The 24,265-nt window shown below is 38.4% G+C and overlaps 1 protein-coding gene across 1 annotated transcript in view; it reads right to left on the bottom strand.

The window, feature by feature from the left end:
* Nucleotides 1-1,306: 1,306 nt before the first annotated feature.
* Nucleotides 1,307-24,265, bottom strand: part of NREP (neuronal regeneration related protein) — a 238,066-nt gene continuing 215,107 nt past the window's right edge. The window contains 2 exon segments of the mRNA XM_073010771.1: nucleotides 1,307-3,049; nucleotides 7,437-7,514. Coding sequence (XP_072866872.1) covers nucleotides 2,924-3,049; nucleotides 7,437-7,514 — 204 coding nt within the window. The 3' untranslated portion in view covers nucleotides 1,307-2,923.

Here is a 24,265-nt window from a genome sequence, read left to right as displayed (position 1 = left end):
TTATGTGGACACTCAAGCAGCACTAGGGAGAAGCTCATGAGTAGAAGAACTGAGGCATGCTGCAAACAGCCATGGACTAACCTGTATTGGGAGCAGATTCTCCAGCCCCACGTAAGTCTTCAGATGATGGTTTTTTTTTTTTTTTTTTTTAAATAAAAAATTTTAAAAAAAGAAAGGTAATTAAATTGAAGGAGAACTTCCCTTATTATATCCAGAGGTTAATACTCAAAATGGTGGTGGTATGTCATTTTTAAGAATTTTCCTTCAGAATGAACAAATTCTAACGATCTGGTAAGCTCCTAGAATTTGGTTCTGCCCTAAGGCTCCTTTCTCTTACTAAAAGTTGAGGGTAAATAGGAAACTTAACCAAAATCTGAGATGCGCATTAATTTCAAATTAAGTTCAGTAACCCCCAAATGTAAAAGTCCTTCCTGACATAACACACATATTAAGACCCAAGATTTCTCAGAGAGAATCTGATGCCCACTCTCCAGAGGCTGAGCTCCCACTGCAAGGGAGATATTCCCTTTGGCTGTTTTTTCTCTCTCTGCTTTTATCTCAGAGGTCTGTTCCTTAGTCTCTGTTGAGGTGAAACTCCAATGCAATCTGAACCCAACCAGCCAAATAAGCAACTTGTGTACAAGCCAAGTTAAAAAGTTTCACTCCTAGAATGGATGAGGAGAAACCAGAAGACATTTCTCATGCACAGAGAGTGCATGAATCCCCTGAACTGCCAGGTTTCAGGGTCACATGAGACCTCTAGAAGGCTCTGCTCACCATCACCTTATCATCTGGTAGGTTCCAGGTATCTGGGTACACATGAATTAAGTCTTAATGACTTTAAATTCTGTCTCAAATTTTTATCCTCTTACAAGTTTAAGCTTTTTGTCTGAGAAAAAGTGCAAAGAGTCCATGAAGAAGTGAGGTCAGATCTCTTTTGGCAGGGATAAAGAATACCACACAGTGGGTCTTAATGGCAAGGAGTGAGAAAGAGTAAGTTCTGAAGTGTATGGGAATGCCTTGGAAGGGAGAAAAAGTGTAGAAATAAAAGGATCTTGGTCTAATTCTCCTTTGTGTCCAGAGGCAGTTCTGCAAATACCATCTTAATGAGCCACTGCCTAGCCCCTAATCTCATAAAATCCTCAAAAGGGAAAATGCATGAAAGGCAGAGCTGATTCTCTCTCTTTTGATATTTGCCCTTGGGTTTGCTGGCCTGACTTCTGGGGCTCTGGGAACACACGAATTAGCAAGAACCAGAGAAGGCATTCAAAACTAGGCCTCTTCAATGATGAGCCAAATCAGACAGTTACCTTACAGCTTGCATATTTATTGAACAAATACTACTAAAATAGCTAAAATACATTGGGTACTTGTCATGAGTGCATCAGTAAAGATCACATTGTTACAAAAGCCTGCATTTTCAGCAGTACACAACTGCAACTCTACATAAATGCCACAGATGCAGAATACTGTTTTCTTGCTCTATTTACACAGCTGATATATCTATTCTAACGAAGGAGGGAGAGGAGGAATGCACAAGAAACTCAGGCCAATGGGGGAGCAAGAAGAAAACGAAGAAGTGCAGTGCATGCGTCATCGGTGTTTAACAGTCAGAAGCGAAACAGTTCAGAACAAGGCCTGCCCTGTCAAAAGAAGAGCTAAAAGACAGTTATATAAAAATTAAGGTGGGCTTTCAGACTGGCTAACACAACAACATTCCATGAGTAGATGGTATTTTAGTTTTGTTTATCCATTTCGTTGGGAGCAAGGACAAAAATGTAAATCTACACCTTGCTTATCAAAATTGCCAAACAAAGAGTGCTCTGCCTTTTAAAAAAGCATGATGATTTTGTAAAGACATTGTTTTCCAATTTAATATCTGGAAAAGGTGTCATTTTCATATTCCTACTCAGATGCCAGTGTTTTGGGTTTTTTTTCCAGGGGGAATTTATTTAAAAAGGTTTTGCTCTTTTTTTCCACAAGTATCCTTTCAAACAGAAAGAACCCAAAGAGACACCTCAAAATGCCTGTAAAATTATTGCTTTTCTTTCTGTAAGTCAGGCAGGCGAGGCTACGGAAAGGAATAGATTTGGTAAGTAAATTACAGTTTTGTGATTGCTCCCGCTACCGTGACTGCATGTCCGTGAGTGCCAGTCAACGAGACAATCGTCTCTCACACTCTGGTAGCATTCGCTCAACCTACAACACTGAGGAAGAAAGCCACACTGAAGACACAAGGAATACAAGTCAATCCAGTCTAGAGAACAACATTCAGGGAAACAGAGTACCAACACCTTCTTAGAACATGGAAATAAAAAATAACTCCATCAGAGCTACCTCGCCAAGGAGCATGTTGAAAGTCCAAAATAGCACCATTCATCAGTGTCTCAGGTCCTGTGGCAGCATCTCGGTCACTTACCACAAGGAAACAATGAGTTTCAAACTACTTCTATACATCAAAAGAGTACATGGATAAAATATAGAGATATACAGACAATTGATGAACATAAACTACTAGGTTTGTTACATCTAAATGAAAAAAAAAGGGGGGACTCTCAGCCTCTGCAAGAAGCAGTCGGGAGCTGTGTGAGTGAAAAGGCAGGAGTGGACCAGTTGTGTGAGCGCGGTGGGAGTTTGAGTTGTGGAAGACATTGTTGTAGCGAACCAGGCCTGAAGGCCCACCTGTAAGGGTTGTAAACGTGGATTCACAGTGTGAAATTCTGAGCGTTTTCACTTGAGTCAGAATGATTAAAAACTGGTTTGATGATACCTATTTGTCCACTGTAAATTCTCTAAAGCAAGGCTCAGAGTCCCATAGTTTCTTCTTATACTTGATGATTTACACAGAAAAAAATCCCATATATGATACCATGACCTCATCAATACCCATACACCATATGTAATACAAATGGAGGTGTTACGATTAAAAAAAGTGGAGGTAACTGATTCTTGGGGAGCGGAGTTCACTGCTGCCCAGTGGAGTCAGGGAGGCAGCGTTTGTCTCATCGTTCTTCTTGCGGTTCACTTCCTTTGGGACAGGAAGTCTTCCCTGCAAAGCAGGCAGACCCACACACAGACACACACACATAAAAGACAAAATTAGTCATGCTTCTGAAACCATTTTTTAAAATTTTGCTTTTCCTGCCCAGCCCACATTTTACCCTTGAACTCTTGCTGTTTTGCAAAACAGAGTTTACATATTAAACACAGTTCACCTGAATGTAAATATTAGGTCTGTGAGGAAATAAAGTAATTAAACACTGGCCACCTTTGCTTCAGTAGAATGAAGTGCTTCTGTCATGGTGGTGCCAGCCATGTGTGAGGCAGCATTCCCCAGTGTCAGGTTTCTTGGGACAGTTTCTAGTATCAGATGGGGCCCAACCTTAGACTGGGTGATAAGATACTCACAGAAGGGTCAGTCGATAATTAAAAAAAAAAAAAAAGAGTCCAGAGGGTGTGATGAAGAACAGTAATAATCTATTTTCAAATATGTAATACAAATATTTAAAAACATATCCAACTTGCATAAATCTTATTTATGTATGGCTTATTCTACATGCAATTGGTACATGCCAGAAGTGGGTACCAAAGATGGGAAGTGTCTGGGAGAGAAATAATGTGAGGGTGCCCAGACAGCGGATATAGGAGAGAGGAGGCTAGTGGGAAACCAAGGCCAGAACTGACTGGGGCTATTCTAAGTCTCTCCTCACAATCCTGATGAGTAAGGTTTTTGTGTTTCTGACTAGAATAACTCAATCTCAGTGTGACTGCTGATCTGCCGCCATGTGGCTTCCCGGATACACTGCTGCAGCGCCAACAGTGGAGAGGAGCTCTCCATCACAACCAGACAGCAGAAGCACAGCACAGTGAAGCCCACCTGCCCACATGATGCATAATAAAGGTATTAATTTACAACAGATGGATTTTATGCCCTGTACAGGTATGAACATAGTGAAGATTTGACGATAGTCTCTCTTTCAGCTGAACTCTGGAGTTTTAATTACTGACATTTTCTTGGAAAAAAACATCCTTTGTGGTTTTAAAAGATGTGTGGGTTTTTTTTTTTTTTCTGCTCAAGTCACATGTTCTAACAAGACAGTTTTAATAAGCCAATTTGACTAGATGTAAAGTACTTGGATTAAAGTGATCATCTTACTTTGTGACCTATCAATTAACACATCTAAATTTCTTTTTAAGAATTCAGAAGCCAGTAACTTCCAAACAACTTGAAATTGAGTAAATATTTTCAGCAACCCAGGGGTGAACTAAATGCAACAGATAATTCAACTTTAAAAAGTCTTACTTACTGTATAATTTTCCATATTTAAACATCTGGTATGCCTCAATTTTTTGCTTAAAAGTCTCAGACTTTCAGAGCATACAACAGTTTTTGGACATATATACCCATTATGTACTTTAATACTCCAATCTTAGGTTGTGATTTTAGAGGTTGTTTTGGTATCATTAAATACCAATGGGACCAAACCAGAAAATTAAATAAAAATATAATTCACCATTCACACACCCTTAAGAGTCTAGATTCAATTTCTAAAAGCATAATAATATTGGGTAGTTACTTGCATTTCTGAAAATAATTTCAATCTTGGAATCTTGGTACACAATCCCAAAATTAAAAAAAAAGGAAATCTACTGTAATACCAGTGTCTTTAAAATAATGCTGCCAGCCCAACCCCATCTCACCCCACAGTCAATCAGTTACCATGGTTCAGGATAGGACAAACATAGGTTTTGGACAAATGAAGAGTTCAATGGCTGTTAATTGTCACCGGCAAGAAAAGAAGGAAAACCAAAAGTTGATAAATGTTAACTCAACAATTATACTCTTCACACAGCTTGCCTTAAAACTGCTCCTGTTCAGACTTACTCTGTTCAAAAGTGAATACACAGAACGTTAGTGTATCTCTCTATTTAAATCTTAGTCTCAGTACTAATCTTCTACCTCCATGAAACATACACAACAAAACAAAAGTAAGAGCAAGGGATTTGGGAAGAGGCACTTCCAGAAAAAAAGAAAGTGAAGATTATTTCACATTTGAATTTACCATTTTTACTATTTTTTCTGTTTCAAGGTGCCAGATAATAAACATTTCTTTGTTCACTTTCATGTTCTGAGTGCCTACTATGGCTGGAGTACTCTATTCAATTTTAAGCTTAGAGATTGAAACAGAAACAAAAACAGTCCCTGCCCATCTCACCCTTCATTAACTTGCTGTGTGGAAGACAGGCATACAGACTGGACCCTGACAAGGCAATGGTAGTAGGGCCCACAGGGAGGTGTACAGACTGGACCCTGATGAGGCAATGGTAGTAGGGCCCACAGGGAGGTGTGCTACTGCAGCAACCTGAGGGACCAGAGCCCAACGTGCCCGTGGGGAGAGGTGCTCCTGAGGAGACAGAGTTCTGTGCATCCTCCCTATGGAGTCCTGGATTTACTAGATTTCAATCCTCTTCCCCCAACTGATTTCAATCCACACACCCTCCCACTATTTAAAAAAATAATAATAATAGGCTTTCTGCCCCCACTAAAGGAATTTTAGGCTTCTGCAACAAGTGGAGGAGGCATTTTGAAGATGGGACACAAAGAAGTCTTCTTTCTCCAGATCCAGAAGTCAGGCCTTATAAGAATTTAAGCCAAAAAAAAAAGTCCATCCATGGAAAAAACAGTTGTTCTATCATCCAGCACATATTTGTGCCAACAGAACTGAGGGACTTGAGTAATTCAAGAGGCTAGGGGTTGGGGGGCAGATGTGTCCAGTGGCTCCCACAGCCCCGCCATCCTGGAAGTCATGCCAGTTAATGTGCCTCGGGGTGGATCAGCCCTCCCGACAGATGACTACTAGGAAATTAATCCCCAGTTAATAATGTGCTTTGGTCCAAGTAAGTCAAGATTATTTTTCCTACAATTATGCAAAGATATGCTTTTCCAGAAGGGAACTTCTGGAAAAAGAACAAATACACTATGCTTAAAATATTATTCACATATTTAGAGAAGATAGCGGAAGACCTGAATACCATGATCCACTGTGCCCACCCCTGGGAGCATGTCTTTGTGGAGGACAAGACCTAGCACACCAGGGCTGGCTTTCTAAGAGTAGGGGGAGGCACCACTGAGCTCATCAAGGAACTGTGCCTAGTCCTGCCCTTCTGGTTTATGTCACCAGTATCAAAGAGAGGACCTTTGGATGCCTGAATGAGGCAAGAATTAATGCGAAGGCTATACTTTGCTTTGTTTTCACATCTTGCCCTCAGCTGCCTTAAGAGAATTATGCCCTGATCTGGCACAGTGATGAATGTCTACGGTTATACTGCTGCTGCCGCTGGTGTGCTGTTGGTGAGGTGGTGGGGTGTGGGTGTGTTTTAAGGAGAGCGCTACTATTTTAGCTGTCTTCCACTCCAGCTCTACAAATCAGTGCAAGTCTAGTTCAGGCAGGGCCAAACCATTTTGTTCACCTACTTTTCTGCCAGTGATTTCAACCTTGACCTTCAAAAATGCTCTGCAAGATTAAAAGTGATTTAAGATTGTTTTCTTTCAGTGCAAACTGCCAGTTGATACAACCTCTTCAGTTTCTGCCTGCCAGTATAAGATAGGGAATTGTTGAGACTATTGAGTGTAAATAAAATAATTTCTTAAACATTGAAATACCAGTAATAGCTGGGGGAGGCCTCACCATTATCAATTACACTTATGAAACTTTCAAATAGAAATGTTAGTTTCAGTGGATTCTGTTTTTCTTTATTAACTGCAAAATCAGTAAGTCATTAAAAAGTACACTCTTCCTGCTTGAGGTCAAATAAGTATTTACCCTAAGAGGCAAAGTTCAGTATCTACAGTAAAAACTGGTAAGTAGTTGTTGTTTCAGAAATTATGCTAAAATCTAAAATATAAATTTTACAAATTTTGAGGCAGAGAACTGCCATACCTAAGATGTCAGAACAATGAAACCATGTTTATAAAAAATTGTTTTTAGGCTTAAAAATTAGAAGAAAGACATGTAACAGTTTTTTGGTCTTCCCTTTTGCTTCATGGATAATCTTATCAGACCTTCAGACTTCATTAGCAAGCAATTATGTCATCATCTTACACTTTTAAGAAATCTTTTAGTTTGATCATTGTATTTGAGTTTGTCTAACCAGGAATGGAACAGATTTAAAACTTGTAAATTGTACATTTGATAAACTAATTTCATGTTTTAAATGAAAATTTTTTATTTATGAAGAAAGGAAGATAATGTGAACTTTAAGTCAGAGGACTTTATTTTTTAAAAGTACATTATTTCCAAGGTCATCATAGTATCAGATTGATGGATTCTTATAGCAGCCTATAATGGGTATTAAAATGAAAAGGCTCTGATATTTTAAAACAATTGTTTCAATATTGAAAATAGTGTTAACAAAATGGCATCTAGGGATCTTACCTTAGGAAGCCTTCCCTCCATGTTCTTGTTTGGAAATGGTTCTTGACTGACCCAGACAAAGAGTTCTGGGTAATAAACCTATAGACACACAAAAGCACACACATTCAGATTAAAAACAGGATCTACTCTGAAACTACATGGGATAACCTTAATGAGCTCAATTCTCCTCAATGGTCACTTATTCCCAACTGCAACTTAGAGCACTGGGGAAACCATTAACTCTTTCAAACTCTTAGTGTGCTTCTGAACACACACTACACTCAGGAGTTTCAGCTCAATATCTGCCAAGATTAAGTCCAATAAATCAGAGATATCAATCAATGTTATTTTTAGCAGGCAAAGTAGCAGCTTAATGGTATGTCTGGCTGAGTGCACTAAGTCACCAGGGAGGTCTAACTTTCAAAGGATTCTATGATAAGTATCCTTGCAAAACTCCATCAAACACTGTTAAGGGTTATTCTGATCATTTATTAGAAGGCCAAAGATTATGAACAAAATAAAAGAGGAAAGAAAGCAGCAGCCCAGATTCTCTCCAAGTCCACGTGGCCAGTGACAACACATTCTGCCCAGCTGCCTGAAACAGCCAAGTGTCTGAGGGAGGGGCGGGAGATAGGTGTCATCACCATGAATGATTCAGAGAATACTAGTTGATGAATTTGGTGGTGGGAGGGGGTGGAGCGAGGGAGTGGAACTGAGTAACTCTTCTTTAAATATACAAAGGATGATTAGCATAAGGTTGCCGACCAGCTGTTCTCCATCTTCAGTAATGACAGGAGGGGGGAAAGGACTTAAAATTACAACTAAGATTTGGGTCAGCTCTAAGGAAGAACTCAGCATAAGAATTGTTAAATTACTAAAAGAAATTAGAGAAAAACTGTGAAATCTTCTTTAAAAAATTTAGAAACAGAATCCAGCAACCATCTGTCAGAGCTAATTCACATTTAATACAGTCCTGATTGAAAGCAGAGTGAAATTAGGTAAGATTCCCTCCAGATCTGATTCTCCACATTCTGCAATAAATAAGCTTCACATTTAATAAACAACAATTAAGAGTCATACCTCATTAACAGATTAACAAACAGACTTAGATGTCTGTTTAGATTTTGGTTTTGGAAGCCCTAATTGAGATAACCTAATCATTGGGTTGACTGTAATACTCGGTATACCCCAATCAATCCATTTTGTCAGGAGATCTAGGGTAGGAAATATGGATGGTTAACAGTGTTCACTCTTCGGAATAATTGAACAGTAACTATCTTTGATCTACACCAGTGACATTTAGAGCACATCCTAGCTTACAAAGCAATTTTGCATACATTACTTAATTTGTCCTGATGATAAGCCTATAATATTGGTCTTATCATTAAACAAATGAAGACATTGAAACTCAAAAAGGTCAACGATTTGCCCAAAGTCACACAGGCAGTGTAGGGTAGGACTGAAACTCACACTAGGTTTCCAGATTCTAAACTTCAGTTCCTTCCACTATCCTGCTGCCCTCACATTATCCCAGAATGCAAATTGCCTACCACCACTCCCTCAAAATTACACCAGTCCACAGCCGCCACCCACGTTTGGGTCTTAAAGAGAGCTCATTCTGCAAGAGCTGGAACTATTTTCTTTTTGGACTGGGTCTAGCTTTCTGAGCCACGTGGTTCCCTCCACCCCAACCACCTTACTTTTCCACATATTTCCTCTCCTCTGCCCAGCTCCTTCAGAAAGTATTCCACCATCTGCCTTGTTTGGGACAAGCAGCCACTTCTGACATTTCCTTTATCCAGGAATGGGTGAAGAAAACAAAATAATCTCAAATACACAAGCTTTTTTCAAGACTTATAACAAAGTCACAGCACACAAAAGCCCAGTTTCAGCTTAACTTGAGGGGACCCTACGTTTGAATCTACTGTTAAATTCACTTCATATAAATGGATATAAAGTGATTACATTTCTATATTGCCACTTTAAAAATCATATTTTAAGTACAGTCTTAAAATATTAGTGAGAAATTAAGTTACATTGGAAACCAAAAATGTTGATAAAAGTACATATAAAAACTTTGTAGGCATAGGAAGCAATGAAAAGCAAGGTCAGGTAAGTATTGTCATTCCTGTGTTCTTGTGCTTTTCTGGGATATTCCATTTTAACGAAATGACACTGCTTTAACATTTAACCTCTAAGCATCAATACTAAAAGCACCCAAGTCTAATTTGTAGGGGAAAAATAGCTTGCCTTTCAGAAATTATTACACCTATTTTAACAATCTGTTGTTCCAAGAACTGTCCATTTGCTTAAAAAAAAAAAAAAAAAAGCCAACAACTTTTGCCAAAGAACTTGGGAACATGAATATCCAACAGCAAAACACACATGACTAAGGAAACTTTATCGCTCACTTCATATTTGTTACATTGACGAAGGCATTTTTTTTACTATTAGGCATTTTTAGCACATTAGGCATTTTTAAGTATTTGAATCATAATCATTGTATACTTTTAGAAAAATGAACGTTGCTTTGGCCTTGTGGTAGTCTTCCAATCTGCTTCAAAGTCAGAACCTTCAGCCAAAAATGGCAGGGACAGAGGAGTCTCAGTTACACTCTTAAAACCTGCTTGGCTGGTGTCTAAGAACTCAGCATATCCCTAGACATAGTATCTAAAGGAGATATTTAAACTTTTCATTTTTTTTAAGCACAGCTAGTTTTAAGAAACAGTGGTAAATTACTGGAAACAAATACGATCTATCTGCATTACAACATTGTTCTTTCTTATACCTGCAGTATTTTCAGACTCTAAAGTGAAGAGCTTAAGAGAAAAGATCGATTGACAATCATTAATTACCTTTGCTCTCAAATGATTCAGACCTGACCTTTGGTATTCCACAAGGGCCTCAACTTCCATTCCTTTCCCAGAGCTGGATGTGGAGAATGGGTGTCCAAAGCAACAATCATTTGTCTTTCTGTCAAAAGCTGTCTCGGTTTAAATGTACTGTATTTTCTCTGCCGCTTCTTCTCATAGCGGAACATGTTCTAGTCTACTCACCAGGTTCTACTTCTGGCAGTCAGAAATAGTGCCACTTTTCAACATCATGTCTTTTACCAACCTTTGTGCATGTATGCAGCAACAGTTCATGAAATAGCTGCAAAGTGCTGGACACTGTTAGGTTCTGGGGATTGCAAGAGAAATAGAGTTCCTGCCTTCTAGATGCTCAAGTCTGGGGGTGGGAAAGGTACAGCAGGGGTGATCAATCCACAAAAATCTACTTTTAAAAATGTGTGTTGTGGGCTGACTTGTATCACCTGAAAATTCATATGGGGAAGTCCTAAACCACCAGTACCTCCGAATGTGATTGTATTTGGAAACAGGATCTTTTATAGAGGCAATTAAGTTAAAATGAGGACATCAAGGTGGGCCCTAATCTGAAGTGACCCATGCATGTTGTTCTAAGAAGAGATTAGGACACAGACACGCAGAGGAAAGACCATATGAAGACACAGGGAAAAAGACAGCCATCTACAAGCCAAGGAGGGAGGCCTCAGAAGAAACCAACTCTGCCAACATCTTGATCTCAGACTTGGAGCCTCCAGACTGTTAGAAAATAAATTTCTGTTGTTTAAGCTGCCCAGTCTGTGGCACTTTGTTATGGCAGCCCTCACAAACTAAACACAATGTGCTTTTTAAGGGCAACAACAACAAAAATAAATATATAGGTTATGTCAAATGTAATAGCTGCTGGAACATGTATCAACAGACTAAACAACAAACAAAACCAACATTTAGAGTAATATCCAGTAGTGCTGTCAACAAAGGAAATGGGGGTGGCAGTGAGTGCATCTGGGAGGGCATTTGATGGCTGTCAGAATCAGCCAAGGAAGATAGAAGGGTGAGGGATAAGTGCATAATGAGCTCCATGCAGGCAGGTGGCCCTGTGGCCAGGAGGTCTCCCTGCAGCTCCCAGGGGCCACAGCAGTAACAAGACCCACATGAACCCATGAGTTTCCTACCTAGTTCAGAATATTAGGAACTGACAATGACCCTACGACTGAAGCTTTTGAGTGCTGATAATATGAGGATCAGAAAACTGGTAAGCTGATCCATATTTCTAGAGTCCATCTGTGCTTGCTGAACTGTAAAGCTGCCCATTCTTCTTGGTGCTCATCAACTGACACTCCAAACATGGGCACGTGGCTGATACTGCATTCCATTCATTCATTGTCTGAATTCAAGTTCGTGTTTTTCATGAAGACCAATTAACTTTCTGACACTTCACTGAATTCTCTAATGTTGTTTCGGTGGTTTGCATCTCGAAAATTTAAGCGTTCTGGGTATGGGAATACCTCAAAACTGTTGTTTTATTAAACAAACCAAAGTTTGCATTAATCTTCACAAAAAGTATGTCTTCTTTTAAAACCGGCTTTTCCATGTATACAATAAACAATTGTTTTTGCCCAAATAAAATCCTCAAAACCCTCTAGAATACTATTCTTCCAGAAATCAATTAGAAAATCAGAAAAGCAAATCATACCTTCAACAGTTGAGAAAACAAAATGCTAGTTAAAAAAAAAAAAGGTAGGGGGAAGGAAAATTTTGTTACTTTAATTTGGAGAATATGCAACGGTTTTGTTTGAATTCTGGGAAAGTTTTGAGTGTTTATACTTGTCACTGAATATATTGGTTAATGCATCTTTTTCTGTAATGCTATATTTATCTTACTGACAATTAGGGTGAAAAACAACAGAACGTCATAAAGAACCACAGTGGTTTAAAATACACTAATCATGACATGTATTTAGATATCCTTGAGCAATTCTTAGAAAAAACCAATTTTATGCTTTTGAGTATAATTAATATACTTATACCCACTATATATTTAAATATTAAATGTGCTATTTCTTACTGATTCTCTTAAATGTACTGATAGGTAAGTTACAATATTCTATCACAGCATACAAATTGCAAATAAAATACTCAGGGTTTTGTCCCTCATTTCCTTCCTTCCTCCCTTCCTTCTTTCCTTTCTTTCTTTTGAGGCTTATTTTACTCTTTGGACAGGGCATCATGAAAAATAACTGCATTTTTAAAAGGCTATAAAGTAATTAGCTTACCAGTAATTATTGCTTGTATAAACTATTATTAATAGCTGACAACTAGTGCTCCAAATTAGAAAAATGAAATGTAGGAAAATTCAGAGACCAGTCCTCCAAGGTCCTAAAAAATAGCAAACTAGATTATTGCTTAAATTATTTTTCAAACTTTTAAGCTTTTCATTTCAAAATCTGCTATTTATTTTTCAATGGCATCGTCCACATACAGAATCAATCTAAAAGTTCTCTGACATGTTTCCTATCACTTCTACTATACTGCAGGTAAAATTTGAATCATATCTACTTATTACCTGTTTCTAAGTTTGTATTTTCCTCTGTTCATTTACTGTCTTTATCAATATTTCTTTGGGGGAGACTTTTCTATGAGAATGATACTTAAAGGCAGGGTTATATCTTTTTGCAGAGGCTAAATACACCACACACATAAATGCTGCTTACTTCATTAGTTAACATACATTTTCAGAAGTCTGCCATGAAAGTACGTTGCATGGTTTGGTTGTTAAGGACCATAGCTGTAATATTATTCTTTATCCCTGATGGGGTCCTATAGGGTTAAAGAATGTACACATGGGTCCTTTATAACTTAACAGGATGGGTATCTATCTCCTGCAATTAGGAAAGCCAACTAGGGCAGCAGGAGTCCAACCTGCATAATCAATCCTTTCTGCAGCAAAGGGGTATATTTCATAATCTTTCTGCCAATTAAATAGTATGTGTCTGTATGTGTACATGTTTTATTCTGCTTAATTGGCCAGGAAGTTGTGAAACCTAGTACTGTAATTCAAGGAGAATTCATGTGCACATACATACACTTCCTTTCTGCAAAAACCCTTTGAAGTGGTGCTATAAAGAATCTCCCTCAAAAGCCACTCTGCTCCCAGGTGTTACTGGTCATATGAGAGGGCCAAATGTAAACTGAAACCATAAATGAGCTACAAGGATCATTTTCTCTGAACAACATTACATCAAAGATTAGATGGTGCCAAAAGATGATGCACTGTGCTGTCTCTCTAGAGATGTAGTCTTAGAAATCTGCCTAACCTTGTGGATGCTGCTTGGAGAAGCAGCACACAGCGGGGAAAACACGTTGCCACTGGAAGACAAAAAGATAAACCTGTAGAACACTGAGCCCTTCAAATGATGTATGTAACCTCTGCACATTCTGGAAAGCAGAATAAAAGTGTTGGGGCTTAGGCTGGCAAGTATTATGGCTTGGGAGCTAAATGAAACATGCACTGACCTAATTTAAACACACACACACACACACACACACACAGGAGCTGGCTGTGGTAACAGTGGGTAATTACAGAGTATGCATTATGAACACCCAACTACTGCACTCTATAGTCATAAATGCCCTCCTGCTAGAAAGGAAAGGCAGGCCTTTGTGGCTCCTGCTGCCACTCCTTGAGTTTCATTGCCTGGTAAGTCCTTAACATGCACAAATAGAGGTTGGGGGAGGCAACGTGTTTCAATAAGGAAGACAATGGTGGCTCATTAATTGGTTAAACCCAATGGCATTAGCTTTGCTTCGGGTGCATATTCCCACTACGGGCACAGAAAATGTTCATGTTTTATTAATATTATGCCACAGATTATGTTACTGTCCAACATTACATGTCAGGAAAGCAAAAGATTTACAATTCTTGATTTTGTGAGTTGGGGTTTCTGAAACAAGCTTTGCAGACTTTAATAGTGGAATCCTCTAAATTCACTCTGCTCATTGTGAAGCCATCTTGAGAGGCCACTGATGAATATGTGGGAACCTGACAGCTGTGGAATTTTATTTCTAGACTTTAGGCAGAGAAGGGAAAAGGAAATCTCCTTGCTGGCAACAAAATGAAAGTGTTTACATGTGAAATTAATCGTCAGCACAAAGAGCTTTCACAGTCACTCTGTTCCACAATGTAATATTCTGCTTGTTTGGCTGCCGAGTCTTTTAAAATTTTATTTCTAAGAATAATAGCAAAGACTTTCAAGGGGGGCAAAAAATCAAGTCCGGAGCCAGCCACAAAGGTTAACAGAATTACCCGACTTTTCTTTTTCACCACTACTTAAAACCATTCATTACGTGAGTTGTCTGGGCTTTGAGGGTACATGGTTCAAGGCGAGGTGCAGCAACGGCCAGCTAATTCAAGCATAGTGAATACGGAGGTCAGCTGCAAACATTTATGTTGTGCAACATCGTGTTCCTCTCATTCCAGCCCCATTCCTTTCCAATAAGAGCACATTTAGCACAAAGCCATCCACCTAAAGACTCCATAAATCCAAAAAAGGGAGTCACTGATCGAGGAATTCTCAGATTTCTGCCAAGGCACCCTCCCTTGGACTGGAGGTCAGCCTGGTACAGTAATCAGAGCCAAACTGTGGACTGGACTCAAGGAATTAAGTTCAGCACTTCAAATCTTGACTTTTAATGGGCACTTTTTCTTTTCAGCAATGAAGAGAAAACAAAGTGCAAATGGCTGGTAACAGCCCAAAGTAAACCAGGAGAAAAAGTAAAAGAATAAAGCTTGGATACAAATCTTGTAATATCTAAGAAGCGTCTTTCCAAACAATGTGAAAAAAATAAAGCAACCTTTTTAAAACTTGGTTTGAGATTACGCAGTAGTGAGTGAACAATAAGAAAACAAAGGCCACAATACAAGATAGTTCCTCTCTTTAGCAAAGAAAAAAAAAATCAGCCTTTGTTAGCTTGCAGCAAAAAGGCCCCTCAGGCATTTAAGCACAGCATAAGCTTTTCTTTGCCCTCGTGACCTCAAGAAATATGTTAATTCAAGAAATATGTTAATAAAATCTTTTACCTCCCTGGAGTGGAACCAGAATAAATATTTACTTAACACATCTTGAGTTCTAAGTCTGGACCACCTTATTCCATGATATAAATTAGTTTTAATTTGTAACCAAGAAATTAGGACTATGACATCTTGTGATGTTTCTCCTACTTTTAAGATATATTAAGAATTAAAAAAGAAAAAACTTGAATACTAATTCTATATTATGCCCCAACACACCAAACTGCACTTGTGAATTTTAGAACGGTATTATTCACCACAATTGAGAGTAAAAGCTGTTGATATGCTTTCTAATACTAGACATCTGGAGTAGCAGTGCTTTTCCCAAGCACATTCCAAGGTTAATAGGAAACATCTAGACTTGCTTTTATTAGCTGGTTTGAATAATTTTAAGTATGCTATGCCGAGTTTCACCTTCAAATAACTATATGAAGTTAAATTTCTAGTCCGCAAGAATGCTATTTTTTCTTTCCTTCTGTCCAAAAATTACTGTGCTATCCATTAAAATCTCATGAAAATTTTCCCCCAACAACATGAAAGAATAATTATTCAAAAATACGATTTCTTTTGTTAAAGCCTTCAGTTAAGGGCTGGTAAGTATTTATTTAGACGTAGGACTTTGGATTTTTCTTGGTCTGGGTGGATGAGATAGCTAGTTGCTTTGAAGAGTCTGAAGATATTTCAAAGCATTCCTCTTGTTGACATGTGCAAGACAGAGCTTTCCAGAAAGTCTGCATTTTCTCCCGAAGTGCTCATTTCAAAAGAAATTATTCACTCTTTCCATCAATGTACCCTTTTCTACTGGTAACTGCAAACCCTTCAGTATTTAGCTAAAGTTATTTCACAGTTCAGTGCTTGTCTTGCACTGTCCTGGTCATTTAAAAACTGGTATCTCTTCAATAGCAAATAGCATCATAACAGATCACTAAATTTGGAGGGAAAGTGGTTTCTATTGCAGAAGAATGTAATTAAAATTGGTGTAAATCACAGGGTACAGAATTCTTATCTGTTAAGAATTCTGACTTTTTTTTAAAGAAGAAAAAATATATCCAGATCTGTATCAACATGCTATTTAAATGCTCAGGACAAAAAGAGGCCATTAAGAGGCTTCCAAGAAAACTGTCAGTAAACTAAAAGTACAAGAGGAATAGAATGGATATGCTTAGAATGGATATGCCCCTGCACATCACCTGGGTTTTCAACCCCTCCGGGTGGAGCCAAGTCTGATTAAGTAGAGGGCTTCTCTCTGATGAGGGATTCGGTCAGGCAGTACCATGTGAGGCAGAGAAGACTGAAGGGAGGCGCTCCCAACCCAAACAGATGTGTTTCAGGGCTAGTTGTCACCAAAGAAACACAGGCTTCAAGAGTTGTGAAAATATCTGCAAAAAGAATGCCAAACTAGAGGCTTAAGTTCCCTAGAAAAAGAATCATCGGTAGTTTAATATGAAAAAGGTAGCAGTGGAAGCTCAGGCCTTCTTTCCAAATTCTGACTCTATTCTACAACAAGAGAAGACCTCAACCACATATTTTTCCCCTCAGTCTTTCTTCCATTGTAAACCAAACACCACAGCTATACCTCTCCAAAAGAAGGGAACTATGAGCAATAAACAGGAGTAGTTGGAACCCACAGAGATAGAGCATGTACATTTGGGAACCCACAGCTTTCTGTAGAAATGCATAATACAGTCTACTATAATGTTTTGTTAACTTTAGGCATGTTTTCCAGGTGCACTCTTTTAATCTTCACAATGGTACTGCATATATAAACCAATATATATCTAAAGCGCTGGCAACAGGATCGGGCACATAAGCAGATCTGTGTTAGCTACCATTATCACCATCGTCACCATTTTACAGATGAGAATAGTGAGGGAGAAAAGTCAGGGAACTTGCTGAAGGTCTCCAGTGTTCATGTGTTGCTACAGTTGTGGAGGAAAGACCAGTCTTAGAGTAACAACTTTGACTTGGCTACATTAAGACTTTGGATCTCATTAAACCCAAGCAAAGTAGGAATCAGTTTTTTTCTTTTTTCAATGTTCCCTGGAAGGAAATGTCCAGCACAATATAAATATGTAGCATCATTGCAGCTAATAACAGAACGCATTTGCTGAGAAACCAAGTTGTTTTATATGACCCCCAAATGAACTCTCAGTTTCTTCTCAGATGGCTACCAATGGAAAATCTAATTCAGTATAGAATTCTTGACTGACTACACTGGCACAATCAATTCATTCTTTCATCAAATGCATTTGAAATCCTGTTCACTATAACTTTGCTTTTTAAAATGTTAACTCAATTTAAAAACAAACTAATTAGTTAAAAAATTTTATCAATGATCTGCAGACACACAAACCATATACTGCATAAAAATATGAAGCATTTTTCTTCAATTGAGGAAGGAAATAAACACTTATCAGACAAGAGAGACAGGTTAAATTCAGAAAGAAAAATAAATTTAACCAGACTCCACTTGGAAACCTTTAATTAATGTATTAGAAATCCAGACAGTTCCAAAGATGGACAAATGGAAAGATGGAGATGGGACAACAAACTAATTATTAACATCCTAAAGGTATCAAATAGCAAATAATTAGGTATGCTGTATTTGATCCTCATATTGCAGGTAGAGTACTGTATTCAATCACAGTCAAAGATGTGGTGACCCTCGGACTTCATCTAAACAACATAATAGCTGATCAATTTAGTAAAAATTCATAATGATTATCAGATGAATTGTTTCTATGATGCAAAGAACAAATTTAATTGTATTTCTGATTAAATTGATTGTGCCAGTGTAGACAGGCAAGCCTCATATAATAAAGTTCAAAAAGTGGTTCTCATTTTTTTTTTTAAAAAAAAAGGATAAATAGGCTTAATAAAGATTAAATGAAAAGATGTGGAGACTTGTCTCCCAGACCTTGATAACAAGATCAGAACAATTTATGATTCTATTATCAAGAAGTGAGAAAAATATGCAAGGCCAGGGCATTTCATGATATATAATTAGACTCAAGACTCCACAGGGCAGTAAGAAATGGAGACTCAGTTCTGGTCCACAGCATCCAGGCTTTGGAAAAGTTAAATCTAAATAATAAAGGACTAAAATTGTGAAGACAAGGGCTCAGAGATATGGACAGAATTTCTGATCCTATATTAACTAAATTGGCTAGGTATATAATCTAAATTATCTGGTCAATTGATAAAGAAATATTTACTAAGTATTTTCTGCAGGCATTGAATATTTCATAGGCAGTTTTTAATCCTATACAATTAGCATCTTATCAAAGAGTAAGTCCCATTAGTTTGGGCTGGAAATACCAAATTACAAAGAAAAAATATATTTTTTTTTTTCAAAAAGATTTTTTCTTTTTTTTTGTTTTTGAGACGGAGTCTCGCTCTGTCGCCCAGGCTGGAGTGCAGTGGCCGGATCTCAGCTCACTGCAAGCTCCGCCTCCCGGGTTTATGCCATTCTCCTGCCTCAGCCTCCTGAGTAGCTGGGACTACAGGCGCCCGCCACCTCGCCCGGCTAGTTTTTTGTATTTTTAGTAGAGACAGGGTTTCACCATGTTAGCCAGGATGGTCTCGATCTCCTGACCTCGTGATCTGCAAATCCCGGGAAGTCTATTCAGGAAAGGGGTGGGCTAGTTAATATGATGTATCTATTCAAATTCAAATTCTGTTAACAACACAACTGGAATTCCGATATTGCATGCTTTTAAACAGTGGGTACATTCCCCGAACAGCAATCATTCTTTAAGCTAGTATTAACTGAGTTCCTCTAATGCAGAAGGCACTAGGTTAAGTGTTCAGCCATGTGCTGCCTAACCCACAGGACACACTCATCTACTGACACTCAACAACATCTGTCAAATGAGCACAAGAACAGACTTTGACATCATGGTCCCAATGAGCCTTTTGGGTGGCTTTCACTAGGATGACTGAGTGGGAGGCATGAAACAGTACTTCGTGGAGGAAACAGTTAATATCAAACCCTTACTTGGGTCATGTTTATAAGCACCTTAGTCAACAAGTTTTATCCATATAAATACTGACTAGCTTTCCCTTGATACTCTGAAAGTTGGCTGGCAAAGCAGTATCTTCTCCTAATTTCTACTCTTTCCTGTCCAAGAATAAGTTCTATATCAGACACCAACTTTATCCAATAAAAGTGTCCTCAAAATGCCTGGACCCATTTTAAACAAAACGACTTTTGTAGATTTCTCCTTGTTCAGCCACTGGACTGTAGTACTTTTCCCTGCTGGAATTGTATCAAACTCAATTCAGCAGGAAGGCTGTTACCTGCCCCAGTAATCAAAGGACATGGTGTGTGATGGTGATCTGAGTAAGAGCTGGGATGGAGGAGAGAAGAGCTGGAGCTGGCAGCCACAGCAAAACTTCTGTGCACATTATGAGTCTCCCTGTTCTTTTAATTACCTATTGGTGAGTCTTTGGCTCGGCATTTTTATTGGCAACAACTACTTGGCTATTCCCCCGTCCTTTCCAATCAATGGCTCTGGTTCCCAAATTTCAGTGAAAAGGGGCAAACAGACCTTCCTTTCATGCCACATTCTCTTATGTATTTACTCCTTCTCCTTCTTGAATATGTTATATTTGTATTTTGCTCCATGAAAATGAGGAACATTGAACCAAGCAGTCTAAAATCAAAGATTTTAAAATATCTTCAGCTAGATTATCATAACACTTTCAAGGCAAAAAGCTTAGATTAGGAACCATTCTAAGGTAATAATGGGCAACAATTTTACTTTAAAAGATTGCATTACCCTGTGAAACCAGGGCAGATTTGCTCTACTGTCATGACTGCCTCAGTCAGACTACTGAGACAAACTGTGCTGCCCGCTAGAAAAGCACCATTAATACCCTCTGCATAATGGCGCCCCACAGCCAATATTTTGGATATGATGTGTGGCACTACTCTAAAGTGAGATTCCTCTTTCAGCAGACCATACCAACCTAGCTTTCTGGACTCTCAGGACCTCCTCTGCCTAAAGGAGTGCAAAAGAAAGGAACACAGAATTTAGGAGTTGTTTTTGTAGTGTGCTTAGATCTCACTTAACTCTTCCTCCTTACTTCCCAAACATTTGAGCCTTCTAAAATGTTCAGTGAGAGGCTCTTTTCAGTAGGAAATTGTTCATCAGTGTATGTTCATTTCATTTCCTGGACTGCCTTATAACTGAGCTATCACAGCAGTGCAGTGTCCGGCTATAACTCATTGTAGACACCAAAGTGGGCCACCTGGTCCTGCCCAGAAATAGCAGATTGTCATGTATCCATGACCACTGACTCATTCATTTATTCCACAGACAGTTGTTGATCACTGAGGATGTGCCAGATCCTAGTTAGGTATGGGAGCACAGATCAGACTGGTTCATGGTGTAGGATCTATTCCAAGGTCTCATTAGGAAATGTCAGTGAAAGTTAGAGTTTCCTTTCACTTTGTAGAAAGAGAACACCAATTTCTCTATGATTTTGTTACTGAGAGTTCTCTCTCAGTAATGAAACATCTCTACATCTGAATTCACCATCCCACTGATAGAGGAAATGGAAAAAAAAGAGGCATCACAGTCTTAACTGCTACCAAAAAGGGAAAGGTGTTGCTCAGTTATTAAGTGGTCAATATTCTTGTATCACGTATACAAACTTGGAGGGGAGAAAAACATGCAGAAATAAGCCAGCCACAAGAAGAAAGTTAAACGCGTGATAAGTATACAGAGGAACATAAGAAGATTCCTGTTGGATGTACTATGGTGAGTTTCAGAGAGGAGTTGTCATTCTAATTCAGTTTTGAAGGATGGCTTTATTTTGTCAGGAGATGCATTCCTTCTAGAACCAAGTTAAGCAAAGGCACAGAAGGAGGGAATCCTGGGGCAGGTTTAGAATAAGTGGCCTGGTCCCTCTAAGAAAATATAATCCACTATAGTTAGAAATAAATGATTAATATAGTTCCTGGCGTATCTGTCAAGTCACAGAAATAAAACTTAGGAAGTTCTAAACATAGCAGGTTAAAAAAAAAAAAAAAAATTACTTGAAGGTATGAGGTGGAGAAGGCATAAAGAATTCAAGGAGCAATGCTTACCTATGTCACTTTTACTGAGAGATTTACAGACAAGTACCACCTCATCAGAAGGGGTTAAAAGAGCTAGTCACATCATTTTATGCTGAAAATCTTGCAGCTGATGTATTCCAAGGTAACATTCTGTGCTGTTAATGAGATTGCAGGGAAAAAAAAAGTCCCTCTTGGACTTGGCTTTCCTCGATTTTCATGTATCATGTGATGAGATTCCCTTTGGTTGATCACCACACTACTGACTACATTAGTAACAGCATGTAGGCCTCAAATTGTAAACAATTTTATTGTGATGACGTAAGTGTTGGCTTCCATTTTGAATAAGAATGGTTAATCGAGAAGAAATGGAAAGAGAAAAGCAGCTGGGTACATGGGGGTGTAACTGATTAGCACATGCCAGCACCCAGTCAGTCTCACAGGAGGGAAGCATGATCCTTCTATCGGGGAGCTTGCAAGTCAGCAACATCCTCTCTGCCAAGCAGACACTGCTGAACTTGCTGAGATTTGCCAATGAAAGTGCTGCCACTTTCTCAAGAAAAAGAAGACAAGCATGCTCCCTTTTCCCTTCCCAGTTCCTTCTAGCTAGAGACCTTTCTTCTCTCCACCACTCCACTCCAGCCTAAAGTAAGCTGTACCTTTAACCAGAAAGTGTAAGTGAGTGAGTGTGTGTGTTCTTTCCTGTTAGGCACAATCAAAAGGCAAAGAACCTGAGACAGGTTGGTAACCTGAGTGAGAGCCCTGGGCCATCTCTAAGATGCCTGCTCAGTGGCTTCTTATTGCTTAGCACATCAAGTCCTTGACTTCTAGGTCTAGTTTTTGAGGTCTGTCCTTGACAGCACAGAGGTCCTAAACAGGCAGGAAGATCTCCCCTATAACAGTAAAAAGGTATTATCCCCTCTTGCAAGCCTAACTCTCTAATGCACTCCTTTAATCTGGAATACTCCTCTCTCTCATCTAAATCTACCCAAATATTCTTAATTCTTCACTCACTCAATATAAGGACTGGTCCTAAGTCCTAGAAATAAAAAGCTTAATAAAGCATAGTACTTACTCTCAAGGAGCAAATAGTCCACTTCTAGGTTTCAAATTTTGTGTCAACTCCAATCAATTGTTAATGGCATCCTGGAACACTGTATTGAGGATTTTGAAATCATACTCAGGCTGAATAATAATGAGTGTCAAGGTTGATTAGCAATGTCTCCCACAGGTATAAAAGTTACTGATGGAGATAGCCATATATTTGCTATTTCTGGCTCCAGTTTAATTTCTACCTTCTTAATAAAAGTTAATTTTAACTTTTAACTCCAGTTTAATTTCTACCTTCTTAATATAAGTTTTCCACTATCCCCAATCCCCAGTCCTCACTAACATCACTCATACCATTTAGCACTAGATTGTATTGTTTTACATTGTTAAGTATGCTGCTGCACCTCACAGAATCACAGAAACAGATTCTACTGAAATAAGTGAAGGCTAGAAAGTTCCAATACTGGGAGTAAAGCTCCTCTTGGGTCCAGGCTGCAGGAAAGGCTGCAGGAAAAGCTGCTGTGAGCTTTAAATACCACAGCTGGATCCAACCCAGAGAGATGGCATCGCACCACATTGCCAGAGTGTGGCTCTGGAAGCTGGGAAAGGTTAGCCATTGCAAGCCACGTAATTTTGGCAAGTGCCACACCTTATGGTTTCACCGCATTTTGTTTTATCCCGTTAATAATGGAAAATAAGTTTCTGTGTAAACTAAAATTGCATTCATTTTGGCTTCCTACCTCTTTCAAAATAGAGGTTAAGGATACAAATTACTTCTAGTTTACAAAAACTAAACATAATTAAATCATTAAGAATGAATTTTAAAAATCCAACTTAATAGACGTTAATATGCATAGACCAAATATTTACTGAGCTTCTACCATATATTTAATACTTTACCAAGCACGATATGAAGTTTATAAAGCCTCTGGGAGCCTATAATTTAGTTGAGCAAGGAAAGAAATGCATATGATCCAACTAACAAATAATGCCATCCTGGTTAATACCATGATATTACTACTAATAACTGAATTGATATTTAGAATTTAGCTGAAAGCCATGTTAATGCATAAGTCCCAAACCATTAGGGCTGTTAATACTTTTGCACTAATGGATCAATTTCAGGATCACTGCTATTTTTTACACCACTGAGATGAACTATTCTTGAAGCTCTTCCTAGGTACAAAATGTTCTAGAAATACGCATTTCAAATAAATTTACACGCAATAAATATTTTTAGCAATCATAATTCCTACAGATGTGGACTAAGAATTTATGATTAAGCTGCTATCCAGTACAAAGTAGAGGAGTCCTTTAATATTGATATATTGTAATATATCTTTATCAACCAAGATGACACAATCCAAGTACATTCAATACATTTTCCTCTGGTATATTCAAATTGGATTTGCTGGTAAGATTTCCTTATCCCTAGTTTTTTCTTGTATAACACAGGAATTATACAGATAATTCAGGCAAATCCTTCCCACTCCTACATCACTCCAGCAACATTTTGAATTACCAAGATGAATCAGACAAAATCAATTTTTTGAGCATAATTATTCAGATAATTATTTCAACCCTCCATTTCACTTTGGCTATGGGGATATGGCCTTAAAAGACTTTCCATCCAGGAACAGCAATAATTTTTTTAAAAAATGTAGGACCAAGGAAGTTACACTAAGGATCCCTAGTCAGCCCAGTGTATCTGAATGCCACATCAGGTCTTTAACTGACCAGGTAAATTAATACTTCAAAGTATAAAATTCATTAATAGCCAAGTATAAATTTGGGTATTGCTCATTTGGTTTAGCAGAGTATTCAT

This window comes from Chlorocebus sabaeus, chromosome 23, assembly GCF_047675955.1.
Source record: "Chlorocebus sabaeus isolate Y175 chromosome 23, mChlSab1.0.hap1, whole genome shotgun sequence".
Lineage (NCBI taxonomy): Eukaryota > Metazoa > Chordata > Mammalia > Primates > Cercopithecidae > Chlorocebus > Chlorocebus sabaeus.
This window is presented reverse-complemented; position numbering and strand designations above follow the sequence as displayed.